This window comes from Erythrolamprus reginae, chromosome 2 (genome assembly GCF_031021105.1).
Source record: "Erythrolamprus reginae isolate rEryReg1 chromosome 2, rEryReg1.hap1, whole genome shotgun sequence".
NCBI classification, from domain to species: domain Eukaryota; kingdom Metazoa; phylum Chordata; class Lepidosauria; order Squamata; family Dipsadidae; genus Erythrolamprus; species Erythrolamprus reginae.
The window spans coordinates 28,669,225-28,694,718 of NC_091951.1; the positions used below are offsets into that span (position 1 = coordinate 28,669,225).

A 25,494-nucleotide genomic window follows, 5' to 3' on the forward strand; every position below is an offset into this window, starting at 1 on the left:
TGAAGGGCTACAATTTGTTTTACTACCGCACTGTGGGTGTGGCTTATTTTGTGGGTGTGGCTTGCAGGCCATGTGACCAGGTGGAGTGGCTTGATGATCATGCGTCCGGGGTGGTGGTGGTGGCGGCTTAAAGGTCATGTGACTGGCTTAAAGGTGGCCATCTTGACATCACTCATGTCAAGGGTTGGATTAGGATTAAGGTTCTCCTTGCCTCAAAGAAATAGTTTCCCTATCTATTTACTATTACGGAACATCCAAAATATACTATTTAATTCTACGTATATATGCCATATGTGAACATACATATTACACACAAGCACACCAAAATATACATTTATTTATTAAAATTTGTATGCCGCCCCTCTCCGTAGACTCTGGGCGAATCTATTATATAAACTGTATGTGTATCTACACACACAGAGAGAGAGCTCTTCTAAATTTATACACATTCAATCTCATTTACTGTGATAGGAAAAACATACCCAGAGCACAGAAGGGAAAAAAAGAACAAAAAAATCAAAAATTTTCTTCTGGTTCTGCATACCTGACCCAACTTTTTCTACCGGTACTGCATACCTGACCTTTCCCGTAGGAGCCCATCACTGGTTGTGGTTCTACGGGTACAAGAGGCCAGTTCTTGCTCCTGAAATTTGGCTTAAGCCTGTTCCTGTTGCTTTTCACATCTACATGGAATGGCTGGGGTGGCCATTCAGTCTATGATACCAAATTATGTAGAGGTAGTCTGGGATTTATAGCTTTTCATTTAGAATAGAATAGAAATTTATTGGCCAAGTGTGATTGGACACACAAGGGATTTGTCTTGGTTCGTATGCTCTCAGCGTACATAAAAGAAAAAGTCAACATTTTAGTGATTATGTGAGGTTACAACAGCACTGAAAAAACTGACTTGTGTTCATTTGTATCATAACCACTGCAGCATCCCCACTGTCACATGATTCAAATTCAGAAACGTGGCAATTGAGTCTTAATTGTGATCTGGGGCTCAGCATGTGATCGGCGAACTGGTTGTAACACTGGTTGAATCCCACCACTGGCCTTTATCCTCCTGTCATCTGTAAAGTAAGAAAGTTCTAGCCGTCCCTAAGCATTGGGATAAGAAGAGTTGCCTCCATACAAGCAACATGATTTGTAACCAGATTTTTGTTTATATTTATTACATTTATATGCCGCTAATCCTGTGGTTAATTTCTCCAACTTGATTCCTTGCAAGGAGAAACATAACCAGTTTTGAGCAAGACATGAACATAATTAGTAAGAGCACCTGACATGAACATAATCAGATAAGACCAGTGGGCCTGGTTAAGTTCAAAATTGAACAAAAGCAAGAATCACGTTTTTGGGATTCCCAGATCATCAAAATGCCATCAACTTTACTAGAAGTGTTCTGTATTTCCAGGACAAATACGTTTTAAATGCAGAGGTTTCGCATTTTGCCACCTGCATGGGATTTATTGGTTTTTGTAATAAGGTTTCGTTGTTTTTTTTAATTAATGTTTTATTTACAGTTTTCTTTTCTCTACCATACATATTTTGTGGACAGTGTATTGCCCGTTTCATATCTTATTTAAACAAAGGTAACAACAATAATACAAATAAGTATACATAACCTTGAACTTCCAATTTCAACAGCACCATTCTTTCTTTATAATTCTTTCCATTAATTCATTAAAACATAAATAACATGTATTTGTTATTTGCACCATGTATTTGTTATCCCCTACTACTACTACTACTACTAATAATAATAATTTATTGGATTCGTATGCCGCCCCTCTCCATAGACTCCGTACTAAATTACTAACATTTAATATGTTTGGAATTACCCATTATTCCACCATAATTTCAATATCCCAAATGTCTAGGAAATGTCTAAACAAAGATAACACCAATAATACAAATTCTACATTACCATGGTAAAAAAATTTTTTTTACTATGGCAAAAAAACAAACAAACCAGAAATTCAGACCTTCCAACTACAGTACTCTTACACACATGAAAAAGCTAAGCTGGATGTAGTCCAGACATACTTTTCTTGCCCTGCAGGTGGCAGTGGAGAGTGGAGCAGGAAAGCAGGTTAGCGGAAGGGTGTGGCTGCCTTAGGAGGGGTTAGGGATCTCTCTCTCACACACACGTTTTTGCGAATGGTTTGAAAATGGGGAGGTGAGGTTTTTCTGCCTCTCACCCTGTTCTCAGTCTATGCTGAGCTTCAGAAGAGGGCGAGAGGCAGGAAAATCCCCCATTTTTGAGCCGTTCAAGCCCAACTGGACACAAACAAGGGTTTCCTGGTGAAACTCCTGTTTGAAAGAGCGATCTGCAGGTGGAGGGAGGAGATTTGATTGCACATCAGCAATGGCGTCTCCTCAATGTCCCAGGGGTATGAACTTCCATGCCTTTGCTTACTGTTCCATTGACGGAATTTGCTGCTGCGACTATCACTGTTAGTTAAGGGGGGCGTCTTGCGGGGTGCATTGCATGGGCTCCGGCTTCTTTTGCAGGCATAATTGGTGGATGTGCAGGCACCACAAATGAGCAGCACCGCAAATCGGCTGTTTTGTTAATGGCAGATGAAGCGACTCAACTGATCCAATAAAGGGACCAAGAAGCCTTGAATTGGCCTGGGACTTCCGGGGGTGGGGCCAAGCTGAAGCGACGTGTCAGTTAGCAGCTCCTTGCTTACACTCGAGATTTTTTGCCTTAAAACCACTTTAGTGGGGAAAATTCTTCCCGGTGAGAGGAATTTGAGTAAGGGGAAGTATCGGACAGCGAGTGGGGTGCAACCCCCCCACTGCAGGTGGCGAAACCCTGTGTTTGGGCGGGGGGAAAATTCGCTCCGGCCCAAAGGCTTGGCACACTGAGCTGACAACAGGGAAGCAAAAGAGAAGCAGCGGTAGCATCAGTCTGTATCTAACTACTTTATAACACTTACTCGTGATAATTAAGGGTGAAAAGATGTTAAAGGGGACGCCCACCTCTTCATAGGGCTTATTTTTGAGGGTGGGTGAACATATATTTTCACCCACTCCAAAAATTAGCCTTGACCTTATTTTCAGGAGATATTCTGTTTTACATGATAAATCCTTACATGGTTTATAAGTCTAAACTTACTACTGAAATCTTTCCCACAATCCGGACACCCATATGGTTTCTCTCCTGTGTGAGTCCTATAATGTCTCACCAGGTGGGAATTCTGACTGAAACGTTTCCCACAATCTAGACACTCATATGGTTTCTCGCCTGTGTGAGTCCGGTGATGTATCACCAGGTGAGAATTCAGACTGAAACATTTGTCACAATCGGGACACTTGTATGGTTTCTCTCCTGTGTGTGTCCTCTGATGTACCACTAGGTTGGAATTATCTGTGAATTGTTTCCCACAATCTAGACACTCAAATGGGTTATCTCCTGTGTGAGTCCTATGGTGTATCACCAGGTAAGAGTAGCGAATGAAACTTTCCCCACAATCTGGACATTCATATGGTTTCTCTCCTGTGTGAGTCCTCTGATGTATCACCAGGCTAGAATTCCGAGAGAAACATTTCCCACAATCACAACACCTATATGGTTTCTCTCCTGTGTGAGTCCTCTGGTGTGTCAGTAGGTTAGAATTAGCAGAGAAACCTTTCCCACAATCACAACACTTATATGGTTTCTCTCCCGTGTGAGTCCTCTGATGTTGCTCCAGGATGTGATTTTGACTGAAACCTTTGCCACAATCTGGACATTCATAAGGTTTCTCTCCCGTGTGAGTCTTCTGATGTATCACCAGGCTAGAATTCCGAGAGAAAAATTTCCCACAATCATAACACTTATATGGTTTCTCTCCTGTGTGAGTCCTCTGATGTTTCACCAGGTTGTCGTTATTACTGAAACTTTTCCCACAAATCCAACACTCATATGGTTTCTCTCCTGTGTGAGTTCTTTTGTGTATCACCAGGTAAGAATGCGAAGAGAAACATTTTCCACAATCACAACACTTATATGGTTTCTCTCCTGTGTGAGTCCTCTGGTGTACTAACAAGTTGGCATTGTCACTGAAACATTTCCCACAAACTGGACACTCATATGGTTTCTCTCCTGTGTGAGTTCTCTTGTGTATCACCAGGTTAGAATTCCGAGAGAAACATTTCCCACAATCACAACACTTATATGGTTTCTCTCCTGTGTGAGTCCTCTGGTGTGGCACCAGGTTGGCATTGGTACTGAAACTTTTCCCACAAACCGGACACTCATATGGTTTCTCTCCTGTGTGTCTCAGCAGATTGTGTGTCATCATTTTGGTTGCCCAAGAGACTTTTCCTTTCGACTGACTTCCAGTTATTTCCACTTTTTCTTTATTCGGATATTATCTTCCTTGATTTCTTAGTTAATGTTGCTTCACTTCCACATATATTTTTTTCCAGCTCAAAACTTTGTTCTTGTTATTCTCTCTCATGTCTCTTATCTGCTGAGGAAGGAAGAAGAATTTTTACATTATCTGTGGTATCTGCCCCTCAGGAGCTCCAATTCAGCTTGCAACTTGCAGGGCGAGACCTGCGGAGCACCAGAGCATTGGATTCCCCCCTCCAAGCCTCCATTTTGACTGCATACCTGCAGGATAAATGTTACATGCAGGACATCTACTATAGTTCCCAGAAAACAAGACCCAACCAGAAAATAAGCCATAGTTTGTGCCTAATATGTCTTATCTCATAAATAAGCCACAGGTAAGATCTCCAGCCCTGAAGGTGGGTGTGGGCATGGCCAACACAGAAAACAGCTAGTGTTTGGGCTTCATGTAATGTTTTTAATTTTTAATGGTGACAACCCTGCCATACTGCTTCCAATCGAGGTGGTGGCACCAGTCCTCCGGATGCACTACGCAGCTCCTTGTGTGTGGGGGGAAAAGCCCTAATGCATACAAGTCTAATAAATAATAATAATAATAATAATAATAATAATCATCATCATCATCATCTATTGTAGCAGAAATTAATAAAGACTCGGTCTTATTTTCCAGGAAACACAGTAAATGGGAGATATTATTTTTCCAGCTGCATTTTTGCAGGGTTTAAATCTCACTAGAAGGCAGAATTCCTCTGAGAAGCCTTCCCAATTTCCAAAGGAGTTCCAGCATTAAATATTCCCAGGCAGCTTCCGAATAACATTTGGAAGGCGGTAATTGGTAGAAAACTGATCTTAAGTGCCCTGTGCCTTAGTAATTGGCTCTCAATCGCCCCCAAAACTCTCTAAAAGGCAGAAATGCATTAACTCAAATTATATGACTGATTTCCTTTGGCTCACAAGGATTTGGGATATGGAAGCACCAGTACACCAGTGGCTCCAAGAGATCTTCTGGTCAGGACTGGTTTTAAGTCTGTTAAATGGCATCTGTTTCTGTCTTTTGTTAACACAGAAATCTCCATTAGGTTCAAAGTGAACGAGACAGTAAGGTCTAGAAAAAGGGAGCTCCAAAAGCAGCTGCATCTATTTGGTCAATACCAAATGTCAATAACATCACAAGGAATGAAGTGTTACCTGAAGGGCGAGGGAAATAAGTGGTTAAAAATGAGTTTTTTAAAAAAAAATAATCTCCCAAGACCTCCAGAAAAATCACAGGCAGCTGCTTTAAATCACGGAGCATAAGAATAACAAAACATTTGGGGAGAGAAAGAATATTTACCAGTAGCCAACACAGTTCACCCGCGCTGCTTCCTCTGCTTCATACACCGTGGAGGGAGACAAAGGCCCCGACTTGCTCCCGGCTTCTCCTCCGACCTTCCCTCCACTCGCCTCCTAGGAGCCGCTCCGACCCTTAAAACAGCACAAAGGGATCCGCCGACGACATCCTCCTCCCGAGGGTGACCCGGAAAAGGAATTAATTCTGTCCTTCGCATCGTCTCCACAACCGCTGTAACGATTTACTACTCTATTGTTTCAACCCGTTCAATCTCCGCCTCTCCCCCTTGCCTAGAATAGCTCAGCCGCTGTTGCTTTTCTGTAGTGCCATCTAGTGGTCCTCATTGGTTCCGTGCTTCCTTTAGTGCCATCAAGTCCTATTCGACTCCCATTGGGCTCATCCATAGCTTTTCTCCCCGAGGCTGCATCCCAAGCCTTTCCTTTCAGGTGCCCCAAGAGGGCGCTCCTTGTCCCTGGAGCTGTGCCCGAAACTTCTTTTACCACAAGCGGCGACTAAACCAAAGGAAACCTCCATTTGGGAGGGGGGGGGCTAGAAATGACGTGCAAATGTCATCAACTTTACTAGAAGTGCTCTGCATTTCCAGGGTAAATAAGTTTTAAATGCAGAGGTTTTGCATTGTGCTACCTGCTACATAAGGGATTTAATAGTTTTTGTAATAAGGTTTTATTGTTTTTTTAAAATCATGTTTTATTTAGTTTTCTTTTCACAACTGTACGTATTTAGTACTTTAACAATTACCCATTATTCTACCCAATATCCCAAATATCTAGGCTTACTAGTAAGGCTAAATATTAACAAAATTTCATCATTCCTGGGAATATATCTCAAAATCCTCATACTTTTCAATCTTTAATAAGTTCGCAATGTATTTCAACACACTGCTAATATTAATTACAATTAGATTACCTAATCCTAAATTTCCACCTACTAACCTTATCTTACTTTTAATTATAATAGACTCTATTGCAGAGATGGCAAATCTTTTTCCCCTCAGGTGCCGAAAAAGCATTTACCTGCTCTATCGTGCATATGCGAGTGCCCACACTCATAATTCAATGCCTGGGGAGGGCAAAAACAGCTCCTTGGAGACCCTCTGGAGGCCAGAAATGGCCAGTTTTCTAACTTCTGGTGGGCCCACTAGGTTTGTATTTTGCCCTCCCCAGGCTCCAAAAGCTTCCTTGGAGCTGGGGGAGGGTAAAAACGCCCTCCCTCCATCCCCCCAGAGGCTCTCTGCAAGCAAAAAAAACCCTCCAAGAGCCCACTATTGGCACCCATGCCATAGATTCGCTATCACTGTTCTGTTGTCTATTCTATGTATTAGACCAGGGGTCTCCAACCTTGACCACTTAAAGACTTGTGGACTTCAACTCCCAGAAATTCCTTTGCTGGCTGAGGAATTCTGGGAGTTGAAGTCCACAAGTCTCAAAGTGCCCAAGGTTGGGGACCCCTGTATTAGACTTTGTGTAATGGACCTCACTTTTGCTAAAAGTACTCATGCTGAGTGCTCCTCTTCTTCCAGTAGATGGTGCACTTATGCACACCCCTTACTGACCTCTAAGGAACCTGGAGAGGTCAATCGTGGATAGTCTAAGGGGAAAATGTTGGGGGTTATGGGTTGACACTACTGAGTCAGGTAATGAGTTCCACGCTTCGACAACTCGGTTGCTGAAGTCATATTTTTTACAGTCAAGTTTGGAGCGGTTAATATTAAGTTTGAATCTGTTGCGTGCTCTTGTGTTGTTGCGATTGAAGCTGAAGTAGTCATTGACAAGTAGAACGTTGCAGCATTTGATCTTAGCAGCCTTGCCAGGAGGGTGAAGAGTTCCTGCAAACCTCCATGTGTGTGTTTGCATGTGTGAGACAGAGTGAACACACTAACACCAGTCCTAGTATACAATAACTGAGTTTGGATCTATTGGATCTCTTTCTCTCGCTCATTCACACACACACACACACACACACACACACACACACACACACATGTCCAAGGCAGACACATCCCTTCACCAACCCGCTTCCCAGCTCCATTCTCTGCTGCATGTATAGGACAGCAGAGGTAGTCTGTGTAACTATGGTAAAAAAATAAATACCAGAAATTCAGACCTTCCAACTTCTCACACCCACAAAAAAGTATGTCAAAAAGTTGGAGGTAGTCCCAAAGGCTACTTTTCTTGCCCTGTACGTGGCAGTGGAGAATAGAGCATAAAAGCAGGTTAGTGGAAGGATGTGGCTGCCTTGGGAGAGGTGAGGGGTTTAGGGATCTCTCTCACACACACATTTTTTGAATGGCTTGAACAAATAAGCATTAATTTTTTCACTTCAATTTTCATTTCATTGTGTTCAGAAATGTTCAAATTAGCATACTAGTGAAAAAAGTATTCAAAAAAAACATTCCAGTAGCCAGAACCAACCTTTTTTACTCCGGGTCACATATGATCCGGAGGACTCCAAGTGTTCAAAACATCATTTTTTTTCATTTCATTATGTTCAGAAATGTTCAAATTAGTATGCCAATGCCAAAGATGGTCAAAAAAAGTCTGATTTGGCAGGCTATTCTATCTATAAATTGAAAAAAGTGCACACAGCCGTGGGGGGGTAGGCCCTTTTCTGAGCAAAATAAACAAATAAGCATCAATTTTTTCATTTCAATTTTCATTTCATTATGTTCAGAAATGTTCAAATTAGTTTCCCAATATCAAAGACGGTCAAAAAAAGTCAGATTTTGCAGCCTAATCTAGATGAAAATGAACAAAATTTCACAAAAACAGGGGGTGGGGTTTGATGAGCAAAATAAACAAATAAGCATTATTTTTTTCACTTCAATTTTCATTTCATTGTGTTCAGAAATGTTCAAATTAGTATACTAGTGAAAAATGTATTCAAAAAAACCATTCCAGTAGCTAGAACCAAGTGTATAGTAAATGCGAGGAGGGTACCAGGGTTAAACCCCTAAATTATCATTTCCCATTCCCTTAACAACCATTTACTCACTGGTACTCACCATTGAATAAGACAGTGTTTCCCAACCTTGGCAACTTGAAGATATTTGGACTTCAACTCCCAGAATTCCCCAGCCAGCAGATGCTGGCTGGGGAATTCTGGGAATTGAAGTCCAAATGTCTTCAAGTTGCCAAGATTGGGAAACACTGGAATAAGACACTTGGTGATCCTGATATTTATAAACATAATTACTTATTAACAATAATTTTTTTTTTGTTATTTATTTGCAAAAACTATTAACATAACTAAGGATCTTATCCAATCACCATTTCATCGGGCACTTCTGCAATGGACGCTGAAGGCGATGGCGTGACAGACCTCTTGGTTTTCATCGTAGTTGTTGGCGCAGTTTCTTTTTCTGGGCTAACATGGCTCTGTACGGTGCAACGATGTTGTCAAGGGAGGCCTTAAAGTTGGGTGAAGACGTATGATGTCATCGGGCGGGAAAAAACATGGTATAGAAAAAAAACCCACGAAGTATTTTTTAATTAATATTTTTTAACAAAACCGTGGTATGGGCAAAGTTCGCAAAGTTTGGACCCGCGAAAATCGTGGGAACACTGTATATAAGAAATCTAAACTTAAAAATTGTCACGCTGAATATTGACAGCCCCAGAGACATTCAGTAATTAAATACTTAACTGTGTGTGCTTTATTAAGATCCTCCTATTATGATGTAACATCCTGCCTTTTCTAACATCACATCCTCTTTCTTCATCCTCTTTGTTCTCTCTCTACATACCTCTACAATGTGAAGCCATGTTTTATTACTTTGTCCCTCGCGACATATTTGTTTTGTACTTTTATAATAAAAAGAAATCTTGTTTTGAAGACAAATGATTGGGCTCTCAGTCCATCACCTCCGCGGTAGGTTAGTGTTTAAACGGACATTAATCATTGAAACCGTGACATGGTAGCAGGAGTTTGGTTTTCTTATCTAAGCCTGCAAAACTTTAATTTGTAATGCCTGCTAAGAGGAGAAGACAATTATTCACAGAGTCTTTCTTTTCCGGAATGTCTGACAGCCAGATAAATGACCTTCTCTCTATGATAAATCACACCAAAGAAAAATGTGCTGCAAGAATGCAGACACGACCTTCTGATCAAACAGAAATTCCAAAAGAAACAGATTTACTTCTTACAGAAGAAACATCTGCTCAAATCGTGAGTAAAAGTTCCAATACTCTTTTAAATGTTGAAATTCAACAACTGATTGATGGTGCACAGTCTAAAAATGTCAGACCAAAAAATAGATAAAAATAAATATTACTTATTAATACATATATTGACTGCAACTAGAATGGCAATAGCCCAATATTGGAAACAACCAAAACCTCCTGACGATGCATTGATACTAAAAAAAATATTAGATTGTGCCGAATCGGATGCATTAACTCTTAAATTAAAAAACAAGGAAGACTCCGACTATTATAAAACTTGGAAGTACTTTTATGATTGGTTTAAGAGAAGAAATGAAAACTCAAATTAAAATACAACAATAGCAATACCTTTTTTCCCTTTTTTGATATAACAAATTACAAATGATTTATATACAGTAATTTTTAGGGAAAAAATTTGTATGAAATTAAACTAACTAAATAAGAATGCATGAAGGCGCCTATGAATAACCAAAAGGAAAAAAACAGTGGATACCGATTGTATACTTCACCAGAAGATAATTTGAAATTAGAAGATGACTTATGACTTTCCTCCTCCTAAGAGAATTTAAATTTAAATAATATATATTATACTATTTGTTTATTGTTATAGTTATTAAGTTTATTGTACTTAAATAAGTAATTAATTATATTATTACTATTATTTTTGTCTGTATGTGTTTGTTTAGTCTTGTTTTGTTTTATGGTTTGTTTATCTTTTATCCACTTTTCTTATATTTTTGTAAATGTGTATATATGTATTTTAAACCAATAATTTTTTTTCAAAATGTAAAAAAAAAAATGTCAGACAGCTCAGCTCAGCCGATTTATGATCCAAGCCACTTAGAAACTGTTTTAATGATCTAAAACCCCAATTCATTAAAAACAACCGTCCGCATTCATCCCAAACACATTCTGATCATCGGGAGGCGTTAGATGTAACACTCAACAGCCCCAAGCCTGCCGGTAAAGGTGAGTTGCTTACTGACATGACCTGAGGTGGACAAGGAGCACTCACAACACCACCCACCCACTTTTAAAGTGCTACTTTACAAGCTGGCAATGGACCTGCATTTCAAGGCAGGAGCAGCCCCTCCGCTACTCAACCATCAGCCCTGGATCACGTGGCTGTACCTGCTTCATCACCCTTCAGTCAGCTGGACCTCCCCTGCACCCTTCGGCCTTCAGCCTTATCTTTGGCGGCAGCAGCGTGATCAGAAGTGCAACTCAACCAGTGAAACAACCAAACATAGAAACATAGAAGACTGACGGCAGAAAAAGACCTCATGGTCCATCTAGTCCAGTATTTTTCAACCAGTGTGCCGCGAGACATGGTCAGGTGTGCCGCAAAGCTCAGCAAGAGAAAGAGCGAGAGCGAAAGAAACCAAGAGAGAGAGAGAAAGAAAGCAAAAGAGAGAGAGAAAGAAAGCAAGAGAGAAAGAGAGATAGAAAGCAAGAGAGAGAGAAAGAAAGCAAGAGAGAGAGAGGGAGGGAAGGAGGGAGAGAGAAAGAGAGCAAAAAAGAGAGGAAGGAAGAGAGAAAGGGATGGAGAAAGGAAGAGAGAGAAAGAAGGAGAGAAATAGAGCGAAAGGGAGGAAGAGAGAATTTTTTTGTCCAGATTTTTTTTAGCCCCCCCCCACTCCCTCCCCCACTCAATGTGCCCCATGATTTTGTATATGTAAAAAATGTGCCGCAGCTCAAAAAAGGTTGAAAATCACTAATCTAGTCTGCCCTTATACTATTTCCTGTATGTTATCTTAGGATGGATATATGTTTATCCCAGGCATGTTTAAATTCAGTTACTGTGGATTTACCAACCACGTCTGCTGGAAGTTTGTTCCAAGGATCTACTACTCTTTCAGTGAAATAATATTTTCTCATGTTGCTTTTGATCTTTCCCCCAACTAACTTCAGATTGTGTCCCCTTGTTCTTGTGTTCACTTTCCTATTAAAAACACTTCCCTCCTGGACCTTATTTAACCCTTTGACATATTTAAATGTTTCGATCATGTCCCCCCTTTTCCTTCCGTCCTCCAGACCAGTGTTTTTCAACCAGTGTGCCGTGAGACATGGTCAGGTGTGCCGCGAAGCTCAGAGAGAGAGAGAAAGAAAGAGAAAGAAAGCAAGAGAGAGAGAGAAAGAAAGCAAGAGAGAGAAAGCGAGCGAGAGAGAAAGAGAACAAGAGGGAGAGAAAGAAAGAGAGAAAGAGAACAAGAGAAAGAAAGAAAGCAAGAGAGAGAGAGAAAGAGAGGGAGGGAAGGAGAGAGAGAAAAAGACATAGAGGGAGGGAGGGAGGGAGAGAGAAAGAGAGCAAAAAAGAAAAGGGAGAGAAAGAAAGAGGGATGGAGAGAGAGAAAGAGGAAGGAAGGAAGAGAAAGAGGGAGAGAGAAATAGAGCAAAAGGGAGGAAGAGACAGATTTTTTTTGTCCAAACTTTTTTTAGTCCCCACCCCCCACCCCGCTCAATGTTCCCCAGGGTTTCGTAAATGTAAAAAATGTGCCGCGGCGCAAAAAAGGTTGAAAATCACTGCTCCAGACTATACAGATTGAGTTCATGAAGTCTTTCCTGATACGTTTTATGCTGAAGACCTTCCACCATTCTTGTAGCCCGTCTTTGGACCCGTTCAATTTTGTCAATATCTTTTTGTAGGTGAGGTCTCCAGAACTGGCGCTCAAGCAGTAGTGGTACTAGGGTGGAAGGGTAGTAATAAATGGACAATCCAGAATTGGTACTGGTATATGGTGAACCACATCCACTTCGAAATTATGGAAATAAGATTAAATAACTTTGATGAAAATAAATTGAAGAAGCTGATGGCACGATGGAATAAGGTGAAAAATTATATCTTAAGTAGAATTTATGACGACAATGTGAAAAATAAATTCCAATCACTTTTTGTATATAAAGAAATGTAAACTGGAGCCAAGGAAGAAATTGAAATTTATTGTAAATCATTTAACCCCCTAAATGGTAGTGGGGTTTATTGGTGATGAGCACTTTTTCTTAAAGATTTTTTTTGTTTGTTTGTTTGTTGTAAAAAAAATTTAATTAAAATATTTTTTTTTTTTTTAAAGGTCTCCAGAACTGAACAGAAGTGTGGCTGGAGTGGACGCTCACTGCAAGATAAGGCAGGCAGCAAGGAGCGGGGCAAAGGGTGTGACTGAGGGGGGAGACTCAGCAGGCCAGGTAACTTTGCATTGGTGGACCATAACCGGCCGGTGGGCCATAGTTTGAGGATCGGTGGTCTACAATCTTGGTATTTCAATGGTTACTCCCCTATGTGTAACCTTACATGATTTATAAGTCTAGACCTAACATTGAAATCTTTCCCACAATCCGGACACTCAAATGGTTTCTCTCCTGTGTGAGTCCTGTAATGTATCACCAAACTGAAATTCCGACTGAAACGTTTCCCACATTCAAGACACACATATGGTTTCTCTCCTGTGTGAGTCCTCCGATGTCTCACCAGATGGGAATTATGATCGAAACATTTCCTGCAATCTAAACACTTATATGGTTTCTCGCCTGTGTGAATACTCTGATGTTTCACCAGGCAGGAATTCCGACTGTAACTTTTCCCACAATCCAAACACTCATATGGTTTTTCTACTGTGTGTGTCCTCCGATGTCTCACCAGGTTGGAATACAGACTGAAACTTTTATCACAATCATAACACTCATATGGTTTCTCTCCTGTGTGAGTTCTTTGATGAGCCACCAGGTTGGAATTCTGCTGGAAACTTTTTCCACAATCTGGACATTCATATGGTTTTTCTCCAGTGTGAGTCTTCTGATGTTTCACCAGGTTGGAATTCTGACTGAAACCTTTCCCACAATTCAAACACTTATATGGTTTTTCTCCTGTGTGAGTTCTCTGATGATCCACCAGGTGGCAATTCTGCTGGAAACTTTTCCCACAATCTGGACATTCATATAGTTTTTCACCTGTGTGAATTCTCTGATGTTTCAGCAGTTTGTAATTATCCCGGAAATCTTTCCCACAATCTGGACACTCATATGGTTTTTCTCCAGTGTGAGTCCTCTGGTGTTTCACCAGGTTGGAATTCTGACTGAAACTTTTCCCACAATCCAAACACTCATATGGTTTCTCTCCCGTGTGAATCCTCTGGTGTATCACCAGTTTGGAATTGAAACTGAAACTTTTCTCACAATCCGGACATTCATATGGTTTCTCTTCCATGTCAGTCATTTTGTGGAACACCGGGTTTGGAACTTTCTCCACAATCTGGACATTCAAAGAGTTTCTCCCTACTGGGAGTCCTCTTGTGTCTCACCAGATTGTGTCTCACTATTTTGGCTATCCAAGGAACCTTTTTCTTCCAACTCTTCCAGTTATTTCCACTTTTTCTTTACTCCAATATTATCTCCTTTGACTTCTTACGTAATGTTTGGTTCAGTTCCACATACTCTATTTTTTCCAATTCAAAACTTTTTTTCTTGTTATTCTCTCCCTTGTCTCTCATCTGCTGAGGAAGGAGAAGAGTTTTTACACTTTCTGGAGTATCCGCCCCCAATGTTCCTTCTAATTTTTTTTCAGTGTGAGCAGAAAAGTATAGTGTCTGAGCGGCAGTCCCCTTGGGACTGGGTGGCATATAAGTAAGTAAGTAAGTAAGTAAGTAAGTAAGTAAATAAATAAATACTGTAGATAAATAAATAAATAGATAAATAAATAGATAAATAAATAGATAAATAAATAGATAAATAAATAAATAAGTAAGTAAATAAGTAAATAAATAAATAAATATAAACAAACAAACAAACAAACAAGAAAAAAAATCCCTTCTTTTTTATTAAAAGAAATTAATAATTAAAAAAAACCAAAATCCATTACTATTAAAACTAAATCAACCAGCAAAACCAAAAACATAACTATTCATAAAAACAGGTGAGGGCTGGGGGTTTTTTTCTCTGTTACTATTTAAGTGCTTTTACCATATGCTTTAAATCAAGAGTCACTTCTCTCTCTGTTTCTCTCTCTTTCCTGTCATTCTCTGCCTCAATCATTTTCTCATTTCTTTTTTTCTCCCCTTTTTTCTATCATTTCTCTATCTCTTCCTTCCACTCTTCTCTCTCTCTCTTGCTTTCTCTGTCTCTCTCTCTCTTGCTTTCTTCCTCTCCCTCACTCTCTTCCTTCCTCTCTCATCTCTCTCTCTCTTTCTTTCTTTCTTTCTCTCTCTCTCTTTCTCTCTCTCTCTGCCGGCGAAGGTTTTTCTTATTTTGAATGTTCCGAGCGGGCTGGCAGGGGGATGGGGAGCGCGCCCAACCGCCCGCGCACCCCCGACATTGAATATCACCTTCAGCGGCTTCCGCTGTGAGAACGTCTGGCCCGCCTCTCCTGCAACCCCCTTGCTGAGAACCCGGGACGAAAGTGATCTTGGCAAAGGGACTGTGAGACGGGCAGGGCATGCGTTCCTGGTGCGGGAGGAGCTGCGCCCCAAGGCAGGAGGCGGAGGAGCAGAGAAGGCGGATCAGGCAGGCAGGGGGCAGCGCCGAAAGGCCGAGGGGGCCGGAGGCACCGTGGGGAGGCAGGGGCAGCCGCGGCTCCCTTCCCTTCTACTGCTGGCGCCTCCCCGCCCCCCTCCCGCGGGCTGGCAGGGGGATGGGAAGCGCGCACCCGTGAAAAAGGGTGCGCGGGGGGGTATTTTGGGCCGCGCGCATGCGCACACGCGCAGCTTACAGGGAACACTGTCCGCCCCTCAATAGCTCCAATTCTGGCTTTAAGGTGCCAGCAAAAGCCTGTGAAAGCCCGAACAGAGCATTGGATTCCCCCCTCCAAACCTCCATTTTGGCCGGCTGTGTGCAAGACGAATGTTGCAGAGCCTCTGTGTTTGTTCATAAGGGCAAGCAACTGCCGTTGTGCTGCAAGATTCATACTTTTGGAACTTGTTCATAAACACTAGGGGCCCTTATTGCATAACTTTCAACATTCACTAAGGGAAGGTTTGTAATCTGGGCACCACCTGTCCTTCAATTAATAATAATAATAATAATAATAATAATAATAATAATTTATTAGATTTGTATGCCGCCCCTCTCCGAAGACTCGGGGCGGCTCACAACAGTAATAAAAAACAGTATAACAATGGGACAAATCTAATAATAAAAATTGTACAAAACCCCCAACAATTAAAAAAAACCCATACAGAACATACATACCAAACATGAAATATAAAAAAGCCTTAGTTCCCCCATGACTGGCGATATAGGTGGGTCTTGAGTAACGTGCGAAAGACAAGGAGGGTGGGGCCTGTTCTAATCTCTGGGGGAGTTGATTCCAGAGGGCTGGGGCTGCCACAGAGAAGGCTCTTCCCCTGGGGCCCGCCAAACGACATTGTTTGGTCGACGGGATCTGGAGAAGGCCAACTCTGTGGGACCTTATCGGCCGCTGGGATTCGTGCGGTAGAAGGCGATTCCGGAGGTATACTGGTCCAATGCCATGTAGGGCTTTAAAGGCCATTACCAACCGTTCTTTTAGTGTCTGTTGGAAGTTCTTAACAGCAGTGAGAAAACTTTTTTTTTCTTACTTACCTCTTTGAAATCTTGGTGGGTCTTATACACTGGGGCGGCTTATAGTCTGAAAAATATGTTTAGCTGTGTGTTACCACAAGTCTCAGTCTTAGGCCCAGTACTCTTCAATATCTTTATAAATAGAAGGGGAACTCATCAATTTTGCAGATGATACTAAACTGACAGGAATAGATAAATAGACAACAGCACAGAAGACAAACTTGGGATCCAAAAAAGATCTTAATAAACTTGAACAAAGGGCCCTATCCAACAAAATAAATTTTAATGTGGAGAAAAGCAAAACTTTACATTCAGGCAGGGAAAAAATCAAAGTTATAAGTACAGATTAGGTGAGGCCTGGCTCAAAAACAGTAGCTGTAACAGGGACCTTGGAGTCCTAGTGGATGGTCATTTGAATATAAGCCAGCAATGGGCAGTAGCAGCAGCAAAAAAAGCTAGTACAATTCTGAGTGATATAAGCAGAGGCATAGAATCAAGATCACGTGAAGTATTACTGCTGTTTTGAAAAACCCTAGCAGGACCACACCTGAAACACTACAAGCAATTTTGGTCACCATACTACTTAAAAGATGTTGAGACTTTGGAAAAAGTTCAGAGAAGACCAGCTAAGAGGATTACGAGGCTGGATACAAAACCACACGAAGAACAGCTACAGGTGTTTGGGCCTGGCTAGTTTAAAGAAAAGAAGAGGTAGTGGAGATATGATACCAGTATTCCAGTATTTGACAGGCTGCCTGCCACAAAGAAGAGGGGGGTCAAATTATTTTCCAAAGCACCAAAAGGTAGGTCAAGAAATAATGGTTGGAAACTAATCAAAGAGAGGAGCAACCAGGAATTAAAGAGAAACTTCCTAACAATAAGGACAATTAACCATAGTTCCCTCTAAGCTGAGCAGTGAGCAATCGCTCACTTAAAAATCATCATCAACTCAGAGTTTTCCAAACCTGCCCAGAAGCCGAGAGGGAAAGAGTGAGAGGGAAGGAGAGAGAGAGGAAGAGAGGAAGAGAGAGAAACAGATAGAAAAAAGAGAGGAAGGAAAAGAGAAAGAAAAAGAATGGGAGTAAGGAAGAGAGAAGGAAAATCAAAATCTAGTTTGAAACTAGCTCAACTATTTAAGTGGCATTTTGATATTGATAGAGTTGCCCTATTATGAGCTCACTGTTATAGACACACAGTACAGTATTTTATTTTGAAATTCTCTGAGGCAAAACAGGGTGGGTTTTTTGTTTGTTTGTTTGTTTGTTTGTTTGTTTGTTTGTTTGTTTGCTTGCTTGCTTATTTATTTATTTATTTATTTATTTATTTATTTATTTATTATTTCTGTGCCGCCCAGTCCCGAAGGGATTGCCGCTCAGACACTATACTTTTCCGCCCCGCCCCCCCAAAAAAATTAGAGGGAACACTGCAATTAACCAGTGGAACAGTTTGCTTTCAGAAATTATGGGTGCTCCATCCCTGGAGTTTTTTAAAAAGAGATTGGACAATCACTTGTCTGAAATGGTATAGGTCAGTGATGGCGAACCTATGGCACGGGTGCCACAGGTAGCATGCAGACCATATCTGCTGGCACGCGAGCTGTTGCCCTAGCTCAGCTGCAACATGCATGTGTGTGCCGGCCAGCTGATTTTGGCCTCACACAGAAGCTCTGGGAGGGCGTTTGTGACTTCCAGAGAGCCTCCAGAGGGATGGGGGAGGGCGTTTTTACCTTCCCCTGGCTCCAGGGAAGCCTTTGGAGCTGAGGGAGGGCAAAACACAAGCCTATTGGGCCCACCAGAAGTTGAGAAACAGGCCATTTCCAGCCTCCAGAGGGCCTCTGGGGGGCGGGAGAAGCTGTTTTCGCCCTCCCCAGGCATTGAATTATGGGTGTTGGCACTCACGCATGTGTGATAGTGTACATGCACCCTCTTTTGGCACCCGAGGAAAAAAAGGTTTGCCATCACTGCCCCCACCCTCCCTGTCTTTCGTAAACTACTCAAGACTCACTTATGCCGCCAGGCATGGGGGAGTTAAGATATTCCTTCCCCCTAGGCCATTACAAGTTATGCATGGTATGTTTGTGTGTATGTTTGGTTTTATAGTAAGGGTTTTTAGTTGTTTTATTAATTGGATTGTTACGTGCTGTTTTTTATCATTGTTGTTAGCAGCCCCGAGTCTACGGAGAGGGGTGGCATACAAATCCAATAAATAAATAGGTCCATGATGGCACGTAGAGCCATATTGAAGGGCATGCAAAGACAATGTCAACTGCAGCGCACATGTATGCGCTAGTCAGCTGATTTTCAGCCTTGGGGAAGGCCGTTTCGTACACTGGAGGCTTCAGGGAAACTTCCCTGAAGCCCCTGAGTGCAAAAAACCACCCAACGGGCAAAACGGAAGTTCAGAAAAATAGACTTCCGATTTGCCCATTGTGTTGTTTTTCGCATTCCAAGGCTTCAGGAAGCTTTCCGGAAGCCTCCGGATTATAAAAAACAGCACAATGGGCAAACCAGAAGTCCATTTTTCTGAACTTCCGGTTTGCTTGTTTTTTTTACCATCCCAGGCTTCAGTGAGGCCTGTGCACAAGGCCAGGGCAGTGTGGGGTTGGTGGTGCACATGCATGTGAGGGGGAGAGAATGGGTGTGGGCACATGTGTGCGTGCAACACAAACACACAACGTTTTGGTATATGAACCAAAAAAGGTTCGCCATCACTGGTATAGGTTATCCTGCTTGAGCAGGAGGCTGGACTAGAAGACCTCCAGGGTAGTTCTGTTCTGTTCCTAATTCTATTCCTATTTTATTCATGGAAGTAAAAAAAAGTAAAATCCTAAAAGAGACCAGTGGTAGTTCAGTCCCATAATGTTGGCAAGAAAACAACAGATCCATAAAAATCTAATAAATCTATTAGACTTATAAATCTAATAGCTTATAAATCAGATAGATAGGTAGGTGGGTAGATAGATAAAGAGATAAAAAGATAAAGAGATAGAAAAATGATAGATAGATAAGATAGGTAAATAGATAGATAAATAAATAATAGATATATATAGAGAGATAACAAATTGATAAATAGATAGATGAGGTAGAGAGAGAGATATATAAATTGATAGATAAATAGATAAGAGATAGATAGATGAAGAGATAAAAAGATAGATACAAAAATGATAGATAGATAGATAGATGATAGAGAGAGATAAATTGATAAATAGATAAGATAGAGAGATAAAGAGATAAAGAGATAGAAAAATGATAGATAGATAAGATAGGTAAATAGATAGATAAATAAATAATAAATAGATATATAGAGAGAGATAACAAATTGATAAATAGATAGATGAGGTAGAGAGAGAGAGATAAATTGATAGATAAATAGATAAGATAGATAGAGATAAAAAGATAGATACAAAAATGATAGATAGATGATAGAGAGAGATAAATTGATAAATAGATAAGATAGATAGATAGATAAAGAGATAAAGAGATAGAAAAATGATAGATAGATAAGATAGGTAAATAGATAAATAAATAATAGATATAGAGAGATAACAAATTGATAGATAAATAGATAGATGAGGTAGAGAGAGAGAGATAAATTTATAGATAAATAGATAAGATAGATAAAGAGATAAAAAGATAAAGATAGAAAAATGATAGATAGATAGATAAGAGGCAAATAGACAGATAAATAATAAATAATATAGAGATAATAAATTGATAGATTATACTGTATATATACACACACACACACACACACACACAGAGAGAGAGAGAGAGAGAAAGAGAGAGAGAGAGAGAGATAAAATAGTCAAATGAAGGAATTCATTTTAATTTGAAGACGACCTTTTTAAATCTAACCACCAGAAAATTGTGGGCATCAGTTTTAATGACTGCAGCACAGGTGGAATAAAGTACGGGGTGAGATGGAAGATGTTACTCTGCTTTTACACAACGGAGGAAAGCGGGCGGCCCTAACTTGCTCCCGGCTTCTTTTCCGACCTGACCACGACTCACCTTCCAGCTGCTGCTTGGACCATCGCCTACCGGTGAGCCGAAAGAGGAAGCTCCTCTCCCCATCTCCTGTTTACCCTGCTAAATCCTTTCTAGCAATATTCAGTGGTTTTAACTCTATCACTCCCGTTAGGTGTCGAATCTCAGCCACCACCAATGCCGCTATTAGAGTGGAGGTTTCTCAGCCTGGTGTGGTGTTATTGTCTAGTGACAATGCGCTCATTCGGTCCCTATCTAATGCTTTTAAGATTTTTTTTAATGAATTGCCATTTTCCACTAAGTGCTAAGTACTTTTCCACTAAGTACTAAGTGACATCTATAACTTTTCGATGCAAAAAAGGGTGTTGAGATTCTAGAAAAAATGCAGAGAGCAACAAAGATGATTAGAGCAGTGTTTCCCAACCTTGGCAACTTGAAGATATTTGGACTTCAACTCCCAGAATTCCCCAGCCAGCTGGGAGTTGAAGTCCAAATATCTTCAAGTTGCCAAGGTTGGGAAACACTGGATTAGAGGACTGGAGGCTAAAACCTATGAAGAACGGTTGCAGGAACTGGGCATGGCTAGTTTAATGAAAAGAAGACCAGAGGAGACATGATAGCAGTGCTCCAATATCTCAGAGATTGTCACAAAGAAGAGGGAGTCAACCTAAGGGCACCTGAGGGTAGAACAAGAAGCAATGTGTGGAAACTAAACAAGGAGAGAAGGAACTTAGAACTAAGGAGAAATTTCATCACTGTTAGAACAATTAATCAGTGGAAGGGATTGTCTCCAGAAGCTGTGAATGCTTCAACACTGGAAGTTTTTAAGAAGATGTTGGATAACCATCTGTCTGATATGGTGTGGGGTTTCCTGCCTGATCAGGGGGTTGGACTAGAAGACCTCCAAGGTCCCTTCCAACTCTGTTGTTGTTCTTGTTGGTATTTTCCAGGATGATCTAGCCCTAGCTCAGTGATGGCAACCCTTTTTCAGCTCGGGTGCCAAAAGGGTGTGCTCGCATGATAGCTTGCGCGGGTATTGATTTGATTTGATTTGATTTGATTGCCGCCCCTCTCCAAAGACTCGGGGCGGCTCACAACAACATAAACAGTGTACAAATCCAATTGTTAAAAAAATACAATTTAAAACCCTTATAATAAAATAATCACACAATCCAATCAAACCAAAGCATACACCAACCTTGGCAACAGTGATGGCAGGTATGTATGTATATATGTATGTATTCATTCATTCATTTATTAGATTTGTATGCCACCCCTCTCCGAAGACTCGGGGCGGCTCACAACAACATAAACAGTGTACAAATCCAATTGTTAAAAAAATACAATTTAAAACCCTTATAATAAAATAATCACACAATCCAATCAAACCAAAGCATACACCAACCTTGGCAACAGTGATGGCAGGTATGTATGTATATATGTATGTATTCATTCATTCATTTATTAGATTTGTATGCCACCCCTCTCCGAAGACTCGGGGCGGCTCACAACAACATAAACAGTGTACAAATCCAATTGTTAAAAAAATACAATTTAAAACCCTTATAATAAAATAATCACACAATCCAATCAAACCAAACCATACTCCAACCTTGGCAACAGTGATGGCAGGTATGTATGTATATATGTATGTATGTATTCATTCATTCATTTATTAGATTTGTATGCCACCCCTCTCCGAAGACTCGGGGCGGCTCACAACAACATAAACATTGTACAAATCCAATTGTTAAAAAATACAATTTAAAACCCTTATAATAAAATAATCACACAATCCAATCAAACCAAAGCATACACCAACCTTGGCAACAGTGATGGCGGGTATGTATGTATGTATGTATGTATGTATTCATTCATTTATTCATTTATTTATTAGATTTGTATGCCACCCCTCTCCGAAGACTCGGGGCGGCTCACAACAACATAAACAGTGTACAAATCCAATTGTTAAAAAAATACAATTTAAAACCCTTATAATAAAATAATAACACAATCCAATCCAACCAAACCATACTCCAACCTTGACAACTGGGGTGTGCATTAATTTCTCCATGCCTGGCAGCAAAGATGAGTTTTTAATAACTTACGAAAAGCGAGGAGGGTGGGGGCAGTCCTAATCTCTGGGGGGAGTTGGTCCCAGAGAGCCAGGGACCGCCCATGTCCATGATGCAATGCCCTGAGCATGCACAAATACACCTGCATTGTCCCCCCCAAAACACACACATGCGCACAGATCTCACTGAAGCCTCTGGATTTCCAGTAGGCCCATTGGGGATGGTGAAAAATGGAAGTTCGAAGTTCAGAAACAAAAGGAAGTGTTCAGTTCTGGAGACCTCACCTACAAAAAGATATTGACAAAATTGAACGGGTCCAAAGACGGGCTACAAGAATGGTGGAAGGCCTTAGGCATAAAACGTATCAGGAAAGACTTCATGAACTCAATCTGTATAGTCTGGAGGACAGAAGGAAAATGGGGGACATGATCGAAACATTTAAATATGTTAAAGGGTTAAATAAGGTCCAGGAGGGAAGTGTTTTTAATAGGAAGGTGAACACAAGAACAAGGGGACACAATCTGAAGTTAGTTGGGGGAAAGATCAAAAGCAACATGAGAAAATATTATTTTACTGAAAGAGTAGTAGATCCTTGGAACAAACTTCCAGCAGACGTGGTTGGTAAATCCACAGTAACTGAATTTAAACATGCCTGGGATAAACAGATATCCATCCTAAGATAAAATACAGAAAATAGTATAAGGGCAGACTAGATGGACCATGAGGTCTTTTTCTGCCGTCAGTCTTCTATGTTTCTATCTGCCCTATTTACCTTGAGATAGTTGCAACCAGGCCTCACACACTGCGGCCCATTTCTTCTGCAGCTGGAGAGGCTTTCCTGAAGGCCCGTGTAGCCAATAAAAGAGCTACGGACTGATCTTGCTGCAACTGTCCAAAGCCGAAGAGGTTCCTCAAAACCTCTGACAGAGAAAATGAGGCTGAGGTTGAGCACAAAAGTGAACTTCTGGTTTGGCCATTTTTGACCCGGGGAGAGCAAAAATGGATGAAAAGAAGGTCAAAAATCAGCTAGCCAGTGCACACAATGCTGCTGACAAAAGGCAACGCCTCACGTGCCCTCAGATACGGCTCCGTGCGCCATCTGTGGAACGCATGCCATAGGTTCACCATCACTGCATCACCACTGCAATTGAGCCCAGAGCTTCATTTGCAAGAAAATACAACTTCATAGAAACATAGAAACATAGAAGACTGACGGCAGAAAAAGACCCCATGGTCCATCTAGTCTGCCCTTTTACTATTTCCTGTATTTTATCTTACAATGGATATATGTTTATCCCAGGCATGTTTAAATTCAGTTACTGTGGATTTACCAACCACGTCTGCTGGAAGTTTGTTCCAAGGATCTACTACTCTTTCAGTAAAATAATACTTTCTCATGTTGCCTTTGATCTTTCCCCCAACTAACTTCAGATTGTGTCCCCTTGTTCTTGTGTTCACTTTCCTGTTAAAAACTTCAGCAACAGCGTGGTCAATGCCTGGAATGTTTTACCTGACTCAATGGTTTCTTCCCCAAATCCCCAAAACTTTAACCTTAGACTATCTACTTTTGACCTCACCCCATTCTTGGACTTATGCATAAGCGCACCAACCTGCTTAACGTCCCTGTCCTAACAACCCCATTTATTCGTATCCATTTCGTGTATTCATATTACTGTATATCTATTATCTTATACATGTTTGACAAAACAAATAAATAAAATAAAAATAAAGAAATAAAATTTATACAGACCCACCTGTATCGCCAGGCATGGGGGAACTGAAACACCTCCCCCAGGCTTTTATATTTTATGTTTGGTATGTGTTTGCTGCATGGTTTTAAATGGTGGGGTTTTACATGTTTTTAATATTAGATTTGTTTCATTGTAATATTGTTTTATTATTGTTGTGAGCCGCCCGGAGTCTTTGGAGAGGGGCGGCATACAAATCTAATAAATTATTATTATTATTATTATTATTATTATTATTATTATTATTATTATTTAATTTTTATTTGTTTTGTCAAGTATGTACAGTGGTACCTCTAAGAACGCCTCTACTTAAGAACTTTTCTAGATAAGAACTGGGTGTTCAAGATTTTTTGGCCTCTACTTAAGAACCATTTGCTACTTAAGAATCCGAGCCCGGAAAAATTTCCCAGGAAATTTGAGAGTGGCACAAAGGCCCGGTCAGTTTCCTGCCCTTTCTTTTAATCCCGGCCATCTTGGGCTTTTCTGGGCTGCCAGAGGAGCCTTTTGGTGGCGTAACCCCCTCGCCCACCTGGGTTTCTTTCTCTGGCGCAGTGTATGGGAGGCAGCCTCGCACCGGGTGTATGGGAAGCGTTTGCTCCTCGTCGCCTCAGAGTCCCTTTTTTTTTTAAAGCCTTAAAGTTTTGGATTTTTTTTTTATTCCCCTCACCTCACCTTCTTCCTTTGGCAGCGACTGTACTCCTCCCACCCAAATTCTGAGCTTTTATTTCTTTCCTAATGGGTTTGCATGCATTATTTGCTTTTACATTGATTCCTATGGGAAAAATTGCTTCTACTTAAGAACATTTCTACTTAAGAACCTGGTCACGGAACGAATTAAGTTCTTAAGTAGAGGTACCACTGTATTGGTATTTACAAAGATATAACAATTGTTATATACAGTGATCCCCCGGTTATTGCATCCCCGACCATTGCGAACAGGCTAATTTGCGATTTTTCAACCCGGAAGTCAAAACACCATCTGCGCATGTGTGCCCTTTTTTTCTATGGGCACGCATGCGTAGATGGCGCCCGGCAGATCAGCTGCTGGGCGGCTTCCCTGGGTCTTCCCCCTCTTGCTGGCGGGAGGGCGAGCGGCGGGCATCAGCAAGGAGTTTCCCCACCGCCCACGCAAACTCCTCGCTGCCGCCCGCCCTTCGCCCGCCCACGCCGTTCATTCTCGCCGCTTCCCAGCTGAGTCCTGAAGCGAATTCGCTTCAGGACTCAGCTGGAAAGCGGCGAGAGCGAGCTCCAGCGAACGGCTTGTCCGCCGCCTGCCTGCCCGCTAGCGAGGAGTCGAA

At 41.2% G+C, this 25,494-nt stretch overlaps 1 protein-coding gene across 4 annotated transcripts; it reads right to left on the bottom strand.

Moving 5' to 3' along the window:
- Positions 1-1,526: 1,526 nt before the first annotated feature.
- On the bottom strand, positions 1,527-20,429 carry LOC139163055 (zinc finger and SCAN domain-containing protein 2-like). Of its 4 annotated transcripts, XM_070743991.1 has the most exons (4): positions 20,398-20,420; positions 16,409-16,454; positions 13,137-14,343; positions 1,527-4,268 (listed from the first exon to the last, which is right to left on the bottom strand). In XM_070743991.1, exons 3-4 carry the CDS (start codon positions 14,067-14,069, stop codon positions 3,069-3,071), a joined length of 2,133 nt encoding a protein of 710 aa, XP_070600092.1. In that variant the 5' UTR covers positions 14,070-14,343; positions 16,409-16,454; positions 20,398-20,420; the 3' UTR covers positions 1,527-3,068. The 4 variants fall into 4 exon arrangements, 2 of the variants coding, with proteins under 2 accessions (XP_070600092.1, XP_070600091.1); XR_011558402.1 differs by lacking the exons at positions 1,527-4,268; positions 13,137-14,343 and adding an exon at positions 8,920-9,105 and having other exon boundaries at positions 20,398-20,429; XR_011558403.1 differs by lacking the exons at positions 1,527-4,268; positions 13,137-14,343 and adding an exon at positions 9,824-9,927.
- Positions 20,430-25,494: the final 5,065 nt, after the last annotated feature.